This window comes from Megascapheus bottae, chromosome 24 (genome assembly GCF_031878675.1).
Source record: "Megascapheus bottae isolate mThoBot1 chromosome 24, mThoBot2.hap1, whole genome shotgun sequence".
NCBI lineage: Eukaryota > Metazoa > Chordata > Mammalia > Rodentia > Geomyidae > Megascapheus > Megascapheus bottae.
In genome coordinates this window covers 22,632,732-22,655,261 of record NC_143532.1, presented here as the reverse complement: position 1 = coordinate 22,655,261, position 22,530 = coordinate 22,632,732, and the positions used below count along the sequence as shown (strand labels likewise).

General features: G+C 42.0%; 1 protein-coding gene and 1 non-coding gene across 5 annotated transcripts in view; one reads left to right on the top strand and one right to left on the bottom strand.

The window, feature by feature from the left end:
- Positions 1–775: 775 nt before the first annotated feature.
- On the bottom strand, positions 776–876 carry LOC150047132 (U6 spliceosomal RNA). Its single transcript, XR_016539571.1, has one exon. It is a non-coding gene; the product is annotated as a U6 spliceosomal RNA (small nuclear RNA).
- Positions 877–10,561: 9,685 nt separating this feature from the next.
- Chd9 (chromodomain helicase DNA binding protein 9) overlaps positions 10,562–22,530 on the top strand; it is a 121,222-nt gene continuing 109,253 nt past the window's right edge. For all 4 annotated transcript variants that reach the window (XM_090357647.1, XM_090357645.1, XM_090357646.1 and 1 more), the window contains exons 1-2: positions 10,562–10,908; positions 15,508–17,126. In XM_090357647.1, the coding sequence (XP_090213773.1) occupies positions 15,672–17,126 (1,455 nt within the window). In that variant the 5' untranslated portion in view covers positions 10,562–10,908; positions 15,508–15,671. The remainder of the gene's footprint in view (positions 10,909–15,507; positions 17,127–22,530) is intronic.

The window sequence follows — 22,530 nt, the reverse complement described above, 5'->3', positions numbered from 1 at the left end:
ATGACATGAAACATTCAGGTTAAGAATTGACATCAAATGTCTAAAATATTACTTAAAAACTTTATCATTTATAAAGATCTATCACTGATCTATGAATAAACATTGTTTAGTGCCTTAACCTATGAATGTCAAAAAGATGAACCAGCAGAAATTTTATTATATATTATATATGTATTAGCATTTATGTGAGAATAACTCCTGTAGCCAACATAGGGTCTCATCTAGAGATTTATATATATGTATATATACCATATATGTATGTGTATATAATGTCTGTATATAATTTGTGTGTTCCTGTACAGGGGCTTGAACTCAGGGATCTGAACTGAGCTTTGATCCTTTTGGCTGACACTCTACCTATTTTTGGCGCTTTGCTGATTAGTTGGTTATCTGATGAAAGAAGCTTTTTGTGTGTGGGGGTCATGGGGCTAGAACTCTGGGGCTGGGCACTGTCCCTGACCTCTTCAGCTCTAGGCTACCCCCGCCCCCCAGCCACAGCCCCACTTCTTTTCTGGAGATTAAATGGAGATAAGAGTCTCTCTTTAGTGCCTTGGTGGCTTTGAACTGCAATCCTCAGATCTCAGCCTCCTGAGTAGTTAGGATTACAGACATGAGCCACTGTGCCCAGCTTTCTTTTCATTTTTTGAGAGAGAGGTTTAATTTTAATAAGCAACTTAGTCACAATTCAGTTTTCTGGTATGACAGAGGTTGTCAGTTCTTCCATGTTAGTTTATATTGCACTTTATGAATCTTTCATTGGAATACACATTACTCTAAAAATATGGAAGGCTTCACGAACTTGCATGTCATCCCTGCACAGGGGCCACACTAATCTTCTCTGTATCGGTCCAATTTTAGTGCTGCTGAAGTGAGCACTTTTTTTTTAAGTAGCCAGACAGTTTCATTCTCATGGGGCATCTTAATCTGCTGTGATGTTACTGGCCTTAAATTTCAGTCAAATTTAATTTGCAAACTAGAGCAATAGTCAAGTAAGAAGTGCAGGAAGGTGGGAGCTGAACTGTTAATGTGCATCCTTATTCTACTTCAGTATGGGGTTGTTATTAAGTTACTTGTGGAGAACCGCTATAATTGTAACCCTTCTTTCTGTCAGGTTTTCTTCAATACTTCCATACTGTAGTGTGGCTTAAGTAGTAGCCTAACCAGCAAACCTGTACAGCTCTGTGTGTGTGTACTAGGGCTATTTATACCACACTCGTTCCATTCATAAGCAAGGATAGTGACACTCCTTTCTAGAGGTTGAAATTGAGATTTCCATCAAGCTCAAAACAAGTAACATTTGAAAATCACAAAGTTTTCAACGAACACAGGTAGGTTAATTGACATTCAAATACTCAGTTATTTTATCCGGATGTGTGTTGGTACCAGGGCTTGAACTCAGAGCTTGGGTGATGTCACTTTGGCTGTTTTACCCAAGGCTAGGTCTCTTCTGACTTTTTGGTGGTTATGTGGAAATAAAGAGTCTCACAAGAACCGTGATCCTCAGAGCTCAGCCACTTGAGTAGCTAGGATTACGGGTATAAGCTTCTGGCACCTGGCTTTTCGCTGCTAATGTGGATCAAACATTTTAATTAAGACCCAAGGGCCTCAATAGCCTGTGCTTGAAAGTGGAGACCCATAGAATTTTAGAGCTGGGAGGCTTTTAGAACAGTTAAATCAGCCTCTCCATTTTTTTTTGGGGGGGGGGGAAGGGGCCGCAATTGTGGGGCATGAATCCTCAGGGTCTGGGCACTGTCCCTGAACTTCTTTTACTCAAGGCTAGCACTCTACCAACTTGACCCACAGCAAGCTTTTCCTGTTTGTGTGGTACTGAGGAATTGAACCCAGGGCTTCATTTCCCAGCCGAGCCTCTTGGGTTTTACAGAAAGCCCTGGAGTGTGGGGAAACCCCAGGGGTCCCACACCTTGGTGTCCCCCTACGCCTAAACGCGTGTCGTCCTTTCGTCCCCTGCTCCCCACCCCCACCCTTCTCTCCAGTCTTCCTTTCTCTCCCTCTGTAGCTGTGGGCTGAACCTGATGCCCGAGCACCGTGGGCTTCAGCCCCAGCTCTGCACCACCTGAGCCGCGCGCTCCGGCTGGGGGTTAGGACTTGGGGCTGTCCTTGGCCCGGCGTGTCTTCCGCCGGCAGGTGCTTTAGCACCTGGCCCGAATCGCTGCTGCCTCATCGCGGGGACAGTGGCAGTGCTCCCGATTATCACAGCACAGGCGAGTGTCATGGGGGGGGGGGGGCGAGCGCGAAAGGAGAACGCGGGCCGACCGGAAACCATCGCGGTACCTGGGTAGACCCCCCCCCCCCGCGGGCGCGGAGATAGCGGCGTGACCCGGGCGCCGACCCCGCCACTGGCCAGCCCGCGGCCGGGCGTGCCTGCCGGTGCCTGACGTGGCGGCGGGGCCTCGGGGAGGGCGGCGCGAGGGCGCGGCCTGACGTGGCGGTCGCGGCCGGGCGGCGAGGGGGAGCCCGGGCCACTGCACTGCTCCGCGTTCCGGCCAGAGGGCGCCCGGCTCCAACCCTTCCCCGCCCGCCTCGAGGACGCCGGAGGGCCCCGGGAGTAACCGCGCCGGCGATTGGGTTGGCGGCCAGGCGGGGCCATGTTGGCCCACGGTGGCGACCTCGTCTTCCACCGCCCTCCGGCCTAGGTCCATCTAGGCGTTGAGGGGAGGAAAACAGCCAGAGCGTCCTCCGTCCTGAGTTGCCCTACGCGGGCTCAAGTCGCGGCCGGAGCTGCGGCGGTCTCAGCCGTCCCTCCGCGCCAGGGCCAATCAGCGACGCGGGCACAAATATGCAAATGACGCGCCGGAGCTGCGGGAGTGCCGCTCGCAGGGGCTGGTGGGGTCGCGCTGGGGGAGTGGACTGGGCCAATCAGGTGGGTGCGTGGCGGCGCGGGGGGGGCGGTGCCCCTTCCACTCCTCCTCTCCCTCCCGGCCCCTCGCTGACAGGGGGGCCTGGCCGCGCCGCCGGTAAGTGCCACCGCTCGCCGCTGCCACCCGCCGTCTCAGGCGTGGGGAGGAAACCGGGGACAGCGCGGTGCAGCCGCCGCTCAACTGGTGGGGAGCGGTGGAGGAGTGTTCCGTCAGCCGGGTGGTCGCCTGGAGGCCGCCCCCGCCCGGCCAGCCGCGCGTGTCAGTCTCGGTCTAGGCGGGGGGCGGCGGGGGCGCCTCAGTCATGGCGCAGCCCTACAGCCGGCGGGCGGTGGTGAGTACGTGCCGCCGCTGCCGCCGCTCGGCCGGGGGAGGGGCGGGCTGGGGTCGGGGCGGGCGGGGCTGCGCCACCCGAGGTGAGGGGCCCGCGCCCGGGGCGGGGCGGGCGCACGGGAGGGGGGGGCGGGCGCTGCCCACACGTGCGGCCCAGCCCGCCTGCGGCCCGCCCCGCGCCTGTCATGGCTGCAGGCTGCTGCCCTGGCCCCCCAAGCCTGGAGACCCTGGGGTCAGGACCCGGCCGCCGCGCCTGTTGCATCGGGTGGAGGTGCGGGCTGGGTGGGCAGGGCGTGGGGCAGGCGGGGCCCCTGTTCCCCGCCCCGTGCGAGGTTGGGGCCTCCCCTTGGGCTGGGTTCCCAGGCGAGGGTCGAGCTTCCCTCCATCCCGCTTCTGCTTCACCCCCCCCCCCCCCCCCGCTCCAGTCTGGCCTCCGTGACTCATGACAGGGCGTCCCGCGCGAGTGCTGCGTGTCCTGGAGCTCGAGACGCCCCCGGCACTTTCTCAGGCCTCGTCTCTTTCCTATCACCCGGCCTTTCCCGGGATCCTTCGCCCGAAAGGGCGACCCCGACGTCTTCTCTATGCTTACAGAGTGGCCTCTATCTCCACTGTCCTTTCAGTGGGTCGGGGTCAGCGCTGCCATACTTTGGGGCATCTTATCTGCGTGTGGAACGTGATGGTGGTTCCAGGGTTCTCTTCTCTCAGATCATCCCAAAGGCAAGCCTGACCCGGAAAGCCTGTGTCTTATGGCTGGCCTGTCAGCTCAGAGACAGGTTTCTGTTTGTTCCTTTTTTGGTTTTGTTTTGCCTTAAAAAAAAAGAAAGAAAGAAAACTTTCTAAAACAAAGTAGATTAGAATTAGAGTTGTGCTTCACCGTGCTACCCAGTTCTTTTACTGAAAGGGTTGAATTTGACCCTATTGTAACTTTTATTCATTTATGTGGCATAGCTTCAGAAATAATCCCTATTAAGTAATAAAAGTTCTGGCACAATTTAGGTTCTCAGTTTTTCATGTAATTATTTATTTGCTCATCCCTTTTCTCTGACTTCATAATCTCTAGTTCTGCTAAAGCAACTTACTTTGAGTACTGTTATTCTCTACCCAACTCATACATAACAGTGCAAATGTTTATTCTAGGTCTACAACATATGTACAGAAAGTAGCAAATGGAGGAAGTTTTATTTTTCATTTTGGTGCAAAGGGATGATCAGTGTTTTGTTTTGGTCTGGAGTTGCAGAACATTGGACATCAAAAATATATGTTGCTTAAAATATGTCAAACCTATTACATATTTTAAGAGAGTATTGTCTCTTAGGTGACTTTTTTTTCCTGCCAGTCCTGGGACTTGACCTCAGGATCTGAGCACTGTCCCTGAGCTTCTTTTGCTCAAAGCTAGCGCTCTACCACTTCAGCCACAGTGCCACTTCCAGCTTTATAAGTTTATGTAGTACTGAGGAATCAAACCCACGGCTTCATGCATGTAGGCAAGCACCCTACCATGCTCACTCCTGTCATCCTAGCTACTCACACTGAGATCTAAGGATTCTGGTTTGAAGACATACTGGACTATCTTCAGTGAACCACCAAAAAGCCAGAAATGGGAATGTGGCTCAAAGGGTAGAGTATTCACCTTGAATGAGAATGCTAAAAGACATTACCTAAACTCAAGTTCAAATCTCAGTATTAGCACAAAACATGAACAAACAAATCCCTTGAACAGACAAGTAGGAGTAAAAAGGAATGTCTTCAATGACAAACGCCTAGGACAAGATTGAGACCATAGATTTCAATTTGGAAGTGCTTAGAAGTTAGTTTTAAATCTCATGTTATTCAACTGACTGAATTCTGCCAGGGATTGTACTAGATCTTTATTGCTTACTAAGGTGGTACTAAAGGAGGGGCTAAATGTATAAATTTAGAGCAGCAACTACAGTAGTTTTACAATTTTAGGAGTAAATCTATTGCATTTGCTATTATATGCAATTTTTGAGCAGGGAGCTAATGACTCATGTTTCTAATCATTACTTAGTAGACTAAGATCTGAGGATCTTGGTTCAAAGTCAATCCAGAAAAGACAAGAAACATTCTGTCTCCAATTACTCAACAAAAATGCTGACTAGAAATATGGTTCGAGAGGAAAAAAACTTAAGTGAGAGCTCAAGGCCCTAAATTCAAGCCCTGATATCACCATACCCAAAAAATAAATACGCAAAAACTTGTGAGACTTGAACTCAGGGCCTGGGCACTGTCCCTAAGCATTTTCATTCATGGCTAGTGCTCTACCACTTGAGCCACAGCACCACTTCTGGTTTTTGAGTGGCTAATTGGAAATGAGAATGTCAGGGGATCTTTTCTGATCAAGCTGGCTTTGAATCACAATCCTCAGATCTCAGCTTCCTGAGGAGCTAAGTACACAGATGTGAGCTACTAGTACCTGGCTACATTTCTTATATGATACAGGGTTTACTTATCTTTTAAAATGTAAGTTGCCACTTACAAGTGAAGATAGAACTATCTTCTACTATTTTATGCCTCTTTTACTCTCTCATTGCGTTTTGTTCCCTTCCCATTTCCTGGAATTTCACCAGTCTGAAGTCTTAGGTCTTATTCTACCTTGTGAAGGAAATCATTTCTGGTTGTGACCTTTAGGTTTTCTCTTGTTGTGACCCTTTAGGACTTCTTTAATAAAGCATCATTATTTCTCTTACTTACTTGGCATGCCACATACGATTTTCTGACATTTGCTCTATTTAATTGTTTGAATTTTCAGGGACACTTTTGCTCTTTTTTTTTTCTTTTTTAAAGAAACAGTTGGAAAACTAATTGAGTGACATTGGGAGACCCAGAGAAAGGAAAATGCTACTTTCAGCTGTAATGTTTTTTGAGATCCAGATCATTTGTGTTCATGTATTAAACAGATATATTAAGCATTCCCCTCATTTATTTCATTATATATTATGTATAATATATTGAGTGTGTGATTCCTGCTTTCATGGAACCTACAGGTTAAGAGGAGATAAAGAACAACTGTGAACAAATAGGAAGTGACAATTTATAATGAACTCAAAGAAAGAAAAGAACAGTTCTATGAGAGACAAATGTGGAGAAATTTTTAGATTCATTGATCAGAGAAGTCCTCTCAGGTTGTGCTATTTGAAGCATTAGGATATCAGACAGGGCAGACACTGGTGGCTCATGCATTTCATCCTAGCTACGCAGGAGGCTGAGATCTGAGTATTCCATTCAAAGCTAGCCCAATGAAGTAAAGCCATGAGATGCTTATCTCAGTTAACTACCCCCAAAAAAGGAAGAAGGGCTGTGGCTCAAGTGGTAGCCACCATTGCGCAAAAAATCTCAGGGTGGGCCGGGAGTTTGGCCTAGTGATAGAGTGCTTCCCAGATCCTGAGTTCAAGCCTTAGTACCAGCATAAAAAGTAAAAAGAATTTCATGGGCCTGGAATTTGGCCTAGTGGTAGAGTGCTTGCCTAGCGTTCACAAAGACCTGGGTTCGATTCCTCCACCACATACACAGAAAAAAAAAAGCCAGAAATAGTGGTAGAGCTCTAGCCTTGAAAAAGCCCAAGGACAGTGCCCAGACCTGACTTCAAGGCCCAGGACTGGCCAAAAAAAAAAAAAAATTATCTCGGGGACAATGCCCAGGCCCCAAGTTAAAGCCCTTATCCTCCCCTCCCCCAAAAAAGATATCAGACAAATGATTTTTATCCCCCCCCTAAAAAAAAGATATCAGACAAATGATTTTTTTGCAAAAGAGGAAAAAAATTCAAAATTTAAAATAACCATGGGCTGGGAGTTTGGCCTAGTGCACACAAAGACCCAGGTTCGATTCCTCAGTACCACATACATAGAAAAATCCAAAAGTGGCACTGTGGCTCAAGTAGTAGAGGGCTAGCCTTGGGAAAGTTCAAGGACAGTGCTCAGGCCCTGAGCTCAAGCCCCAGGACTGGCAAAAAAAAAAAAAAGGAAAAACACAACAACAAAATCTCTGAAATGGATTGGAGAAAGGCAAGAGTAAAAGTAACCATTCTGTAATACTTGAGTGGCCAAAATAAGGATGTATGGTAGTTGGTACTAGGTTAGCAACTATAAATGATGCGGGAAAGGAAATTTATGTTTTCTACATATGGTACATCTAGTCTCATCTAGTTTATTGCATTTGAAGTTTTGAATGAATAGTGATCAATTATAGATATATATTTTCAGGGAGTAGCAAAGCTGGTCATAGACACGCATATATTTAAATTGTAGCAGTGATGCATTAGTTTTCTGAATTTCACTTTACACTTTTAGCAGTGTATGAAAGGTGTAGTCATCTCACATTCAGGTAGTTTGATTCAGATACTAATGTATTTATTTGACAAGTCTTTTGTAAGTATGGCATCTTCAATATGAAAATAGGAAATTCAAAATCTGAAATTATTTTTTGGCTGATCAAATGCTTGACCTCATGTGATGGTTACAGTGAAACGGAGGTACAGCAAAAACATTGCATAGAGTCATAGAGGTATGATGAAAAAATGAATTTTATGTTTTCATTTGTGCTCTTTCAGAATATCTCCTGTATACACTAATGTTCATAAATCTCTAATATTTCTGGTCCTAAACATTCCAGATAATAATATTTAATGCATAATATTTGGTGGGCCTATAGAGTAGGTGATGGTGTAGAATGTAAAAGTCTTGATGTTATTGACAAATTGTTAGGCTAATATTAAATGTTTAATGTGAAGAGAGACTTCCCATTTAATGATGCTTATTAGTTAAAACTATAGCTCATTAGGTTGTCAGACAGTGATGTTTGTTCTATTACAATACAGCATTACAAGTAAATTTATACCAGTAAACTTTTTGTTTTCGTTTTGACTCTAAATCTGAAATCTGAAGAAAAGATACATAACTATTGATACATAACTTTGCCAGATAGAAAGTAAAAGAATGATTAATGCAATCGTTAAAATTTCATGCTTTGCATTATGTTTATCTTAAATTTTGTGCTGTATCACAAGTCAAGTAGGTTTAAATTGTTGTAAATTATAAGCCATGCCTCTAGTCCTCTTTGCTTTTAGTAATTTTTTTCAATAAGGTCTAGGTTTTTTATTTGTTTGTTTGTTTGTTTGGTGTGTGTGTGTGTGTCGGTTGTGGAGCTTGAACTCTGGACCTGGTGGCTGTCCCTGACCTCTTTAGGATACCGCCCTACTCCTGGACCACAGTACCACTTCCAGTTTTCTAGCAGTTAATTGGAGATAAGAGCCTCACATTCTTTAGTGCCTGAGCTGGTTTTGAACCTCGATCCTCAGATCTCAGCCTCCTGAGTAGCTAGGATTACAGGTGTGAGCTGCTGGCGCCCAGCCAGCTTTTTTTTTTTTTTTTTTTTTAAATCTTGGAGAGCATGAACTGCAGTTCTGTTTGTATACCCTTCATACAGGGATGGCTGATACATGCCTTTGTACCAACTTCTTATTGGGATAGGGTCTCATGAGGCTTTTTCCAAGGCTGGATTGAACCACTGTCCATATAGCTAGGATTACAGGTATGAGCCACTATACAGAGCTTTAGAATTTTTTTTATATTTGTAGTGTTTACCTTTAAAAAAGCAATTTGGGGGGCCTGGAGTGTGGCCTAGTGGTAGAGTGCTCGCCTAGCATGCATAGAGCCCTGGATTTGATTCCCTGGAACCACATACACAAAAAGCCAGAAGTGGTGCTGTGGCTCAAGTGGCAGAGTGCTAGCCTTGAGCAAAAAGTGTCCCAGGACAGTGCCCCGGGCCTGAGTTCAAGCTCCAGGACTGCCAAAAAAAAAAAAAAATTAGGGATGAGGATATACTTCAGTGGTTTGATGCTTATGTAGCCATATATTTAAAGCACTGGGCTACATCCCAGCACTGCCAGAACAAAGAAAAATGAAGCAGTGGGGCACTAGTAGCTCATGCCTGCAATCCTAATTGTCAGGATTCTGCGATTTGGGAATCATCTCCAGTTAAGTAGGGGGAAAAAAAGAAAAAGAGGAACTAGAGACCAGGCTCAGGTGACAGGGAGAGCACCAGCTGATCAAGGAAGCTTAACCAGGGCCTATAGTCTTGAATTCAACCCACCCAGACCACACAAAAAAGGGAGGACAAAACATTTTTGTTAAGCTATAACAGATAAGCAGTTTGGTTTGTTATAAAGAAAATGCCTCTCTGAAACTACCACCCAGGTTAAAAAACAAAACAAAACTCCCTTTATATGCCTTTCTAATTATCACTCCCTTTCCTACCTTCGTAGAGATGACCATTATCCTGACTTCTAAAACTATAGATTGTTTTGCCTGTTCTTGAATTTTATTAAAAGGTGGTTTGAAGCCAGCCTGGGAAGGAAAGCTCATGAGATTTTTTTTGTTGATCACGGCACTTGAACTCAGGGCTTGAGCACTGTCCCTGAACTTTTTTGCTCAAGGCTAGCTCTCTACCACTTTGAACCATAGGTGCCACTTCTGGTTTTCTGGTGGTTAATTGATTCTGGCTCAGCTGGTTTATCTTCACAGCTGAAAGTTTAGCTATGATCAAATGGTAGAGCCCTAGCCTTGAAAAAAAGGCTTAGAGCAGCTCCCAGGCCACAGGACAGCACCAAATAATATCAGAGATATTATTATGTTCAGTTTTAGCAATAATACCCTACAGTTTCACAGATTTATTTTTATTCATATTTTTATTTAGCAGTATATGAATATTCAGGTATATGGTTATATGGTTATTATTTTTACCAGTCCTGGAGCCTGAACTCAGGCTCTGGGCCCTGTCGTTGGGCTTTCTCAAGGCTAGTGCTCCACCACTTGAGCCACAGCATCACTTCCAGCCTTTTCTGTGTTTGTGGTACTGAGGCATCGAACCTGGGTCTTTACGTGTGCGAGGCAAGCACTCTACAACTAGGCCACACTCCTTGCCCCTACCCTATATGGTTATTTTTGATAAGTTTTCTGTTCATTTCTTTTTGTCTCCAAAGGTAGATATTTGATGATGAATAGCTATTTTTATCTAAGATGTAGGGCAAGATATATGAGATAACAAATAATGGTTTTTGGGGCCGGGAGTTTGGCCTAGTGGTTAAAGTGCTTGCCTAGCATGCATGAAGACCCGGTTCGATTCCTCGGCACCACATACATAGAAAAAAGCCGGAAGTGGTGCTGAGGCTCAAGTGGTAGAGCTCTAGCCTTGAGAAAGTCCAAGGACAGTGCTCAGGCCCTGAGCTTAAGCCCAGGACTGGTAAAAAAAAAAAAAAAAAAAAAATGGTTTTTAAGTTAGAAGAACGACTCACCTCTATGCAGTGGTTCATTGTAATCTTAGCACCCATAAGGCCAGAGGCAAGAAGGATCATGAATTTGAGGCCAGCCTGTTCTACATAGCAAGTTCCATGGGAGCCTGAGCAATACTTGTTCTCAAAATAATGACCAAAAGAAGTGACTTTATTATGCTTGTTGAATTACAGCAGATTCTAACAGAACACAGATAGCAAGCCATAACTTTTTTCTTGATCCTTAAGTTTTGTTTTGTTTTGTTTTTTAACTATCGAATTGAATATGCCATTCTAGGATGTTTGATGTTTGTGAAGAAAGAAAAAAATGCTTATCTGTGGCATAATCAAAGAACCTACCTGAAGGAAAAAAAAGAGAAAAAGATTTGCCAAGGTGGATTTGACAACTATTAGGTAAAATATGTAGTATGCTTTGAAATAAGGTCCTAAGCAAAAAGGAGAACACTAGTACAAAGATGTAAATTATTCCACAGGGTTAAGGAAACGTGCAGACATGATCAGAATTCCTAGGGCTACTGGTAGTGTTTCGATCTCCTATGATTAAATACTGAATCTTAAGTTGGAAACTTAAGATGGTAAATGGTCTCCTTAAGGTCCTATGGAGTTGGGTTTTATATATTTATTTTATACCAGTAGTAGGAAAACATTTTAGGGTATTCGTATCATTTTAAGAAGTCAAATTGAATTTCTCAAATATTTGAATGTGAAATCACATTTTAGGGGACATACTGAAGTATATCAAGGTTTGAATTGGAAATGCTAGATAACTGAATTTGGTCCATATCAAGTCACTACCTATAAACTTATATGTATTAAACTATTTTATACCAATCAGACAAGCAGGGAAAGTTGCAGCAAAGAAAATACAAGAGATCCAATATATGTGGGCATAAATCTTAAAAGAATTTCTGGCTGGGCTTGATGGCTCACACCTGTTAGCCTAGCTACTCAGGAGGGTGAGATCTGAGGGTCACAGTTCAAAGCCAGCCCAGGCACTAAAGACCATGATATTCTTATCTCCACTCGAAAACCAGAAGTGTCACTGTGGCTCAAGGAGTAGGGTGGTAGCCTTGAGCTGAAAAGCTCAGGGGCAGCGCATAGGCCCAGAGTCCAAGCCCCACGACTGACAAAAAAAAAATTAAAATAAAGAAGAAATTAAGAATTTCTGGAAAGCGTGGTTGTGAATGGAAACCATTTAGATACATTACATTGCTTTTCTTATAATCTAAGAGAGGTGGGAGTCATTCTCTTTTTCCTCCCCTCCCCTTCCCCCATTTCCTTCTGCCCTTTCCTTCCCTCCCCCTTTTCCTTCCCTTCCTTTTCCCCTTTCCTTCCCCACCTTTTTTTTTTTTTTTTTTTGCCAGTCATGGGGCTTGAACTCAGGGCCTGAGCACTCTCCTTGGATTTTTCTCAAGGCTAGAGCTCTACCACTTGAGCCACAGCACCACTTCTAGTTTATTTCTATGTACTGAGGAATCAGGGTCTTTGTGCATGCTAGGCAAGCATTCTACCACTAGGCCAAACTTCTGCCCCCCTTCTCTTTTAAATTCCCCTTTTCCTTCCCTTCCCTTTTTTTTCTTTCTCCCTCCTCACCCCTTTTCTTTTTCTTTTGGGATGAGGAGTCACAGTGTTGGGAAGGCTGTTTTCAAATAGCTGGTCTCAAGTGATCCTCCCACTTAAACTCCTAATTTCTGATATTACAAGTGTGAGTGCCAGAATTACAGGTTGATGTCATCACATCTGGCCATAATCTTTATTCTAAAAATACTCAGAACCTAACTGGTATATGGTGAATGAGCACACATAGACCACTAGATTTCATATGAAAAATAGCATTCATGTTTATCCTTTATTGTCACTTCTGTTAGTGATAGCAATGCTCTGATAATCCCTGTCTAAGAAATTGCCATCAGTGACATAGGTGCAGTAATTTTATGAGGTCGTAAACTACCAAGTATAAGTTTGCAAGGGCTGGTAATGTGGCTGGTAATGTGATAGAATGCTTGCCTAGCACGTATGAAATTCAGTTCCTCGGTACCACATAAGCAGAAACAGGCAGAAGTGGCGCTGTGGCTCAAGTGGTAGAGCACTAACCTTGAGCACTGAGAAGCTCAAGGACAGAGCCCCAGTCCTTGAATTCAAGCCTCAGGACAGATATTTTTTTTTTAAAAAAAAAAAAAACAACCCCAAAACTTTGGGGCCAGGAGTTTGGCCTAGTGGTAGAGTGCTTGCCTACTATCCATGAAGACCTGGGTTCGATACCTTAGTACCACATACACAGAAAAGTGATGCTGTGGCTCTAGCATTGAGAAAGCCCAAGGACAGTGCTCAGGCCCTAAGTTCAAGCCCCAGGACTGGCAAAAAACAAACAAAAAAAACCCACCACCACCACCAACAACAAAAAAATGTGCTTAATTCCTGGTCTTCGTGCATGCTAGGCAAGCACTCTACCACTAGGCCAAACTCCCGGCCCCTGCCAGGTTTTTTGTTGTTGTTGTTTTCCTGAATATATTGTCTACTCTTCTAAACCACTTACAAGGATTCTTCCAAATGCCACCTATTCAAAAAGCATTTTCTGGGCCTGAGTATGTAGCTTAGGGATAGAGAACTTGCCTAGCATGCCCGGAGCCCTGGGATTCCTCAAGACCACATAAACAGAAAATGCTGTAAGTGGCACTGTGGCTCAGTGTAGTAGAGTCCTAGCCTGGAGAAAAGCTCAGGGCCCACATTCTGAGGTGAAGCTCCATGATTGGCAATAATAATAACACCTAATAACTATTATTATTTCTGAATAGCTAGCAAAGTATGCTCTCTTCCTTCATAATTCACTTTATACATGAGTTTATATCTCTTAAGGCACATATACCATATTTTATTTAGTATGCTTTTCTTATTATAGTCTCCCTTCCCCACTCAGTCTCATTTATTTAGAATCTCATCATGGGGACAAGGACTTTTACAGTTTATACAAAGATGTTTTGGATATGATACTGTCCAGGAACACTTGCTTAATTAAGTAATAAGTTAAAATTACACTCATGTGAAATCTAGTACTCTGGAGGCTGAGGTAGAAGGATTGAGAACTTAAGGCCAGCTTGGGTTACATGGTTAGACCCTATTTCAAAATACCACACACAAACAAACATAAACAAATTAGACAGACATGATGTTTTTATGCAGTTGACAAATGATACAGACATTTAATAGAAACTGAAGACAGATCTAAGGAATTTCATAAGCATGTGTCTATCAACTATAGAATAAACTGTTCAAATCAGAATAAATGGCTTACTGGGTTTTATAGGCATTTCCCCCAGTTTCCATTTAGTACTTACTTTTATAACTAAGGCTGATTAATAACTTATATATTAAATATGTATCTTCTTTCTATAGTATGGCATTGGTGTCTGCTTTCTTTTTTGGCTATCTTTTTCTTTTCCATTAGATACTTTTCCTCTGTTACTTACCTTTGTCAGAGTACATATAAAATTCATTATAATCTGTGGACTATTTAATTGTCCATATTCTCAGAGATTAATCTGTATGTCTGTGTCTGTCCTGAGCTTTGCTTGAGGATAGCACTCTGGCACTTGAACTACAACTCCATTTAGGACTTTTTTTTGGTGGGTCATGGGGTTTGAACTCTGGGCCTGGCCACTGTCCCTGAGCTCTCAAGACTACCACCCTGCCCTTGAGCCACAGCCCTACTACCCATTTTCTAGTCATCAGAGGTAAGAGTCTCATAGCTTTGTGGTGCCCAGGTTGGTTTTGAACCACCATCTTCGTTTCTCAGCCTCCTGAATATTTAGGATTATGTGTGAGCCACCAGTGTGTAGCTTACATCAGTTATTTTTTTTTAATCATCCTATTATCCTGGGGCGTGATGACTATTTTCTCACAATATATACACTTTAGAATGAAGTAATATACATTGCTGCTCACTCTTTCTTTCTTTGTTTCTTCCTTTGTTTCATCCTTTCTTTCTTCCTTTCCAGTCTTGAGGGTCTTGAGGCTTGAACTCAGGGCTTGGGCGCTGTCCCTGAGCCTCATTGTGCTCAAGACTAGTGTTCTACCTCTTGAGCCACAGTGCCACATCCATCTTTTTCTGAGTAATTTCTTGGAGATTAGAGTCTCACAGATATTCTGGCCCCCAGGCTAGCTCCAAACCACGATTCTTTGATCTCAGCCTTCTGAGTAGCTAGCTAGGATTACAGCTGTGAGCCACCAGTGCCCCCTGTTCAGTCTTGGTTTTTTTTTTTTTTTTTTTTTTTTTTTGCCAGTCCTGGTGCTTGAACTTAGGACCTGAGCACTGTTCTTGGATTTTCTCAAGGCTAGGGCTCTACCAGTTGAGCCACAGTACCACTTCTAGCTTTTTCTGTGTGTGTGGTATTGAGGAGTCCAACCCAGGTCTTCAAGCATGCTAGGGAAGCCCTCTACCACTAGGCCATGTTCCCAGCCCTACAGTCTTCTTCTTTTTTTTTTTTTTTAAGGCAAACTCCCAGTCCCTTTTCAGTCTTGTTTTTAACTCATATATTTCTATGTAGTAAGGAGCCTTTGTTTCCTTGAAGAGAATATTAATGAGCTATTAGCGGTTAATTATTCCATTAAAAATTCTGTACTTAAGGTCTTTTTTGGGGGGGCGGTGGTAGGGGGGTCGATTATCCGGCTTGAGCTCTGGGCCTATGGGCTGTTCCTGAGCTCAAGTCAAGGCTGCCTCTCTTCCCCTGGGCCTGGGTATTGTCCCTGAGCTCTTCAGCTCAGGCTATTGCCTACTTCTAGAGCCACAGAACCACTTCCCATTTTCTAGTGGGTAATTGGAGAGTCTGGTGTTCTTTAATGCCCAGGTTGACTTTGAACTGTGTTCCTCAGATCTCAGCCTCCTGAGTAGCTAGGATTACAGGTGTGAGCTACTGCACCTGGCTTACTTAAGGTATTTTTAATGTAAGTTTAATAAATACTTACTATTAAATTTGTTTCTTTTTTTTCCCCTAGGATTCTGACACCTCATGATATGTCATTACAGAGAGCAATAATGAACATTGGCCTGTTTTGTGTTAGCACATGTTCTTTGGAGAAGATACAGTAATATCTACTATAGACAAGCTGAATAAACTCCATTTGGAGTTAACAGCCCAAATTGTTACTGAATTTTGAAGATGACAGATCCAATCATGGACTTTTTTGATGATGCCAATCTTTTTGGTGAGACTTTAGAAGGTTTGTCGGATGATGCATTTGTACAACCAGGACCTGTCTCACTAGTTGATGAATTGAATCTGGGTGCAGAATTTGAACCTTTGCACATAGACTCATTGAACCATGTTCAAAGTAATCCAACACATCAGAAGATGACTGATTTTGAACAGTTAAATCAATTTGATTCAATGAAATTTCACCAAGTGAATCAATCTTTTGGAAGCCCAGCAGAACATATGTTGTCTCCACATTCTCAGTTTAATTGTTCTCCTATCCACCCCCCAAACCAACCCAATGGTTTGTTTCCAGATGTAGCAGATGGCAGTCCAATGTGGGGCCATCAGACAGCTCCTAGCATTTCTAATCAAAATGGATCTCCTTTTCACCAACAAGGACATTCACACTCTATGCATCAAAATAAAAGCTTTGTGGCACACCACGACTTTGCCTTATTTCAGGCCAATGAACAACAAACACATTGTACTTCACTACACTCACAACAGAACAGAAATAACCTTAATCCAGGGCAAAACTCACTTAGCCAATCTAAAACTTTTATAGATGTTAGTATTTCTGGTCCACATAGAGTAAATGTTAATCACCCACCACAAATTACTAATACGTCTACTTCACAGCCATCTCATTCAATGCATTTTTCTCAAACATCAAACCCTTCAGTACATTTCCTGAAGTGTAACAATCATCAAGATGGGAATTTTAATGGATCGTCTCCAAATATGACTTCTTGTTCTGTCAGCAATTCACAGCAGTTTTCTTCACATTATTCCTTTCCCAGTAATCATGTATCACCCAACAGTCTCCTTCAATCCTCTGCAGTTCTTGTACCTAATCATGCAAATCAGACTTTATCTGATTTTACTGGAAATAATTCCTTTTCACCCCATAGGAGAATCAAGCAAGAATCTGCTCAGCATATCCTAAACCCCAGTGCATCATTGAATTCAAATAATTTCCAAATGTTGCATTCGTCACATCCTCAGGGTAATTATAGCAATTCAAAATTATCTCCTGTGCATATGAACTTCCAAGATCCTGTTGACTCAGGAGCTCAAATGAGCCATTTCAGTGATCATGTAGAAACTAATGGGTTTTCAACTTTAGAAGAGAATTTACTTCATCAAGTGGGATCTCATACTGAGCCATTCACAGGACTTGACCCAGAGGAACTTCTTCAGGAGGGTCTTCTTCCTCAGTTTGATGAGTCAACATTTGGACAAGATAATTCAAATCATGTTTTGGATCATGACCTTGACCGACACTTTACTTCCCATCTTATAGCACGACCTTCTGATATGGCTCATACTCAGTTGCAATATCAGGCTCGGAGTTGGCATTCATCATTTTCTAATCATCAGCATTTACATGACAGAAATCACCTGTGTTTACAGCGACAGGTATGTAGTCTTTTTTTACTTTATCAATTTGGGCTAAAATGTGCTTTTGCTCATTAATTTTATAGAAAACATTGTCAAGATTTCCTATTCATAGCACTGTATTGAGTATGTGTATTTTGGCAGGTTTATCTTGTCTTAAGGGTGTTGAGGTGCTGGGGATATAAAGCTCAGTGTTTGCCTGTGGCAAGTGGAAGGCCCTAGATTTGATCCCCAGTAATACAAGCAAAAATAACTGTCAGTGAAAGTGATTTATTGATGTATTAAATGCAGTAAAATAACTTCAGTGGTTAGAAAATTACAAAGTTTTTAAGACCTGTTTTATTGCTTCTATGTTTACTTCTGCCCCTGCATCCTCCCACTCCCCAAATCTTGGGGCTTGAACTGTGGTCCAAGGTTCTGTCCCTGAGCTTTATCGAGCTACAATGCCACTTCTGACTTTTTTTTTTGCCGGTCCTGGGCCTTGAACTTGGGGCCTGAGTACTGTCCTTGGGCTTTCTCAAGGCTAGAGCTGTACAGCACCATTTCCAGCTTTTTTCTTTTTTTCCCCTATACATGTGGTACCAAGGAATCAAACCTGGGTCTTGGTGCATGCTAGGCAAGCACTCTTACCACTAGGCCAAACTCCCACCCCCTACTTCTAACTTTTTCTGAGTAGTTAATGGAGAAAAAAGACTTTACTGAATGGGATGGCTTCAAATTACAATTCTCTCATCTCTGCCTCCTGTCTAGCTGGGGATTATAAGTGTGAGCCACCGGTGTCCAGCTAAGTTTACTTTTAACAGATTTATTTTATTTTATTTTTGTCAGTCCTGGGGCTTGGACTCTGGGCCTGGCTCTGAGCCTGAACTCTTCAGCTCAAGGCTACCACTTCCAGTTTTCTAGTGGTTAATTGGAGATAAAAGTTTCTTGGTCTTTAGTGCCCAGGCTGGCTTTGAACCATGATCCTCAGTTCTCCACCTCCTGAGTAGCTAGGATTACAGGTGTGAGCCACCATGCCTGCCTTAACAGGTTTTCATCAAAAAATAAAACCTTACTATGGAAATAGGTGGAACTTTTTATAAATATGATGGGCATAGTATTAATATCCTCATAAAGGCTTATATAAATTGACTAGTAAACCATCTTAGTTAATAACTAGATAAACACATAGGATGGAATTCAAAAGAAGAAAAAAAGCTTAACAAAACCTGTATAATAAACATTAATAATAAAAATTTTTCATGTTAATGCTAGTGCTGACAAAGCTTTGGTAAAATTGGTAGTTTCATGGGTTTCTTATAATTTGTAAATATGTTTTGAAAAGCAGCTGAATGGAATATTACAGCATCCTAAACATAGCAAAAGTAATATGCTCAAGATACTTTATCTTACTACATTTATAAGGGACAGCTAGAAACAATATAGCTTATTATGACTTCGTGTTGGACTATTAAAAATATTGAAAAAACTTTGAAGGTTAACACTGCATAAGGCTAATGATATGGGGAGAAAGCACAGCCTAAAATTAAGAAGGCACAGCTTAAAATTAAGGTAACAGAGTGATTTGGAGTTCAGACTCTGGTTCTGGACCACATGGTTCCTTACCCTAAAGGACTGCTGCATGACTTTGAACTAATTATATAATTTCTATTCCTTCCTCCCTCTTTTTCTCTCCCTCTCTTGCCCTGTCTCTCCCTCTCTCTCCCCTTCTCTCCCCCTCACTTCCCCTTCCTTCCTTCCTTCCTTCCTTCCCTCCTTCCCTCCCTCCCTCTCCCTCTCTCTCTCTCTCTCTCTCTCTCTCTCTCTCTCTCTCTCTCTCTCTCTCTCTCTCTCTCTCTCTCTCTACCACTCCTTTTTCTTTCTTTTTGCTAGTTTCTGGACTTGAACTCAGGGCCTGAGTGCTATATCCCTGAGCTGCTTCTGCTCAAAGCTACAACTCTACCATTTGAGCCACAGCGCCATTTCTGGCTTTTTCTGTTTATGTAGTACTGAGGAATCAAACCCAGTGATTTATGCATGTTAGGCAAGCACTCTACCACTAAGCCACATTATATGTTTTTTTTTCTTTATCTATAAAATATGAAATAGCTGTCAAATCTAATAGGGATTTGGGGAGGATTAACAATTACAACATGTAAAAGTGCTTAGGATTATACCTAGTTTATTGTTAAGTACTTAGTATTTTTAAAAGAAAAAGCATTAAAGCATATAAATTAAAAAAAACAAATCTAGTAGTTATGCTTTAGTTTTCTGTATTTTGTCATTAGTTTTATAACTTTTTTTTTTTTTTTTGCCATTCCTTGGGCTTCTTTCTCAAGAGTAGTGGTCTGCCACTTGAACCACAGCACTACTTCCAGCTTTTTTCTATGTATATGGGACTGAGGAATCGAACCTGTGTCTTTGTGCATGCTAGGCAAGCAGTTTACCACTAGGTTAAACTCTTGACCCAATAAAAATCTTAATGTAATATTTTATATTTCTCTGGAATCTTGTATTAATTTTATAATAAATGCTTTAATACCTTGGCTATGTATGAAAATTAGTAGGCAATGTAATAATACAATGATTCTTGAAATTACATATTTAAGGACCAGGTTTTTATTTGAAAAACATAAAAGTTTATGATTTTTACCCAATTAGAGTTACTTCAATTCTATTTCCTATCCTATTTTCTTTTTTTATTGTAATTAAGAGAAGGGTTACATTATATTCACCAGATAGAAGGGGCATTACTTCACAAACATTGATACTCTTTCTCATGTCTTGGTCCCCATTTCCCTCCCCATACCCCCACCCCTCATCTTGTTTTCCCCCCTTCCCTATCCTATTTCAAATAACCAAATAAACAGATATACAATATATCAGATAACAAGGTAAGAGACTGTAACAGTATGAAAATAACCAAGGGACAACAAAAGAGATGAGAAATAACATTGTACATTAAGACCAACAATCGCACATTATATGGCTGTTGTTTCCATATACTGGAGGTCCTTTCATTTAGCCTCATCCTATATGGCCTTATGTATCTAGGTTTGCCCTTTTGTAAACCTCTGCTAGGGGAGTCCAAAGTTTATACTAATTATGGCAAATGAGGGAAACCATTGAGCCTATCCGTTGAGTCTGGTTCACTTCACTTAATCATATCCTATTTTCAATGTGCATTTTTTTGAAATGTTTAGGTAGATATATTAAAAATGTATATAAATGTACTTAAAATAAAGCACTTAAGCTCATCTCTTGTGATGAGTTGAGTATGTGATTTTGCTCCCTCTACTGGAAGAAGATCAACCATGTTAATCAGTAGAACCATAGGAAAAGTCTCCCCTAACTGAGCTTAAGAGTTATTTATCCAATTTTCTATGTAGATATCTGGATAGTTTGATTAATCACTTTGTCTTTTGTGGAGTTGACATTGTAAAGCATAAACTTGGTTAACTGTAATTTTTAATTTTCTGTTCATTTAAAAAAATCATGTTTTAATGTATTTTCTTGGCTTTAAAAAGTAATAAGAACTGTCTTAAGATTGCTATGAAGGGTAATAAATAGCCTCTTGCTAGCATGTAGCTATATAACTTATAAAAATTATTTTCAGACCCATCATAAACAGCTCTTTATAATTTTAATTTCTTTGTCCTTTTAGAAAAGCAGATATTGGGGCTGGGAGTTTGTCCTAGTGGTAGTGCTTGCCTAGTTCGATTCCATAGTACCACATACATAGGAAAAAAAAAAAAGCCTGAAGTGGTGCTGTGGCTCAAATGGTGGAGCTCTAGCCTTGAGAAAGCCCAAAGACAGTGCTTAGGCCCTGAGTTCAAGCCCCAGGACTGGCCAAAAAAAAAAAAAAATTAATGAAGAGTAGCCTGTTTGAAATAACCTTCTTGACCTTTGAAACAGTCTGTTAAAAGTGACACTGAAGGGTGGGGAATGTGGCATAGTGATAAGGTTCTTGGATGGTGATTATTGTCATGGATTACCTATCAGTTTCACAGGTATTGAGGTCATAGATCATAAATGTATAAAGTTCAGATGATTTAATAGTGGAATTTATGACAAATCCTGGTAGAGGATTTAAAACTTTTGCCTATGTAATTTCTGGCATGTTCTCATGGTTATTATAGATCCTTCACACCTGAAATGGTATATTAATACATTCTTATATTATTATGTTGCCTCCTTAGAATCAACAGAATGAAAATTTTTCCCCTCATTCCTTACATTGGTTATGTTTCTTAAACTCTCTTACTTGAAATAGCATTATTTCGTACAGAAATTAAAGGTTTAAAAAATAATGGAGTAACATATGCCTTTTTTTGTTTGTTTTGTCATCATGGGGCTTGAACCCTGGGCCTGGGAGTTGCCCCTGAGCTTTTCAGCTCAAGACTACTGCTCTACTCCTGTAGCCACAGTGCCACTTCCACCTTTCTAGTGGGAGTCTCACAGACTTTAGTGACTGGGCTGGCTTTGAATGGCTGTCCTCAGATCTCAGCCTCTCTAGTAGCTAGGATTACAGGCATCAGCTGCTGTGCCTGGTGTGACATATGCTTTTTATCTAAATAGATGCTTTTCTTTAATCTACTGGTTGAAAATCATTCGGTTCTAGAAAACTACAATGAGATATTGGATGTTTAGAGTATTTTGCACCATTGTTTTATTTTTTTCACAAGTGAACTGATTATAGATATAATTTCAAATATCTATTATTCGGAAGTATAGCTCAGTTGTTAAAATTAGTGAGTATTGCTGAGATCACTTCTATATCTGACTAGAATTTTGTGACTTTTAAAAGTAAAAGAAGAGGGCTGGGAGTTTGGCCTAGTGGTAAAGTGCTTGCCTAGCATCCATGAAAAACCTGGGTTCTATTCTTCAGTACCACATACATAGAAAAAGCCTAAAATGGTGCTGTGGCTCAAGTGGTAGAGCTCTAGCCTTGAAAAAGCCTAAGGACAGCGCTCAGGCCCTGAGTTCAAGCCCCGAGACTGGCAGAAAAAAATAAAAATAAAAAATAAAAGTAAATGCTTTCTAGAAATGACTCTTTTGAGCCAGGAGTTTAGCCTAGTGGTAGAGTGCTTGCTTAGCATGCACAAAACCCTGGATTGGACTCCTCAGTACCACATACACAGAAAAAGACAGAAGTGGTGCTGTGGCTCAAGGGATAGAGTGCTAGCTTTGAGAAAGTACAAGGACAGTGAATGCTCAGGTCCTAAGTTCAAGCCCCATGACAGGCAAAAAAAAAAAAAAAGTTACGTTTCAGCTGTGCTTGGTCAAGTATCTGTGGAAGGTGTGGGCTTATATGGGTCCAGCAAGAGTTCTCATCAGTGTCTCCCAGTTCTCATCTCCTTTGCTCTGTGTGTGTGTTGGTACTGGTGTTTGAACTCTATTGGCTTTCTTGCTAACAGCTAGTCTATCACTTCAGCCATGCCACTGA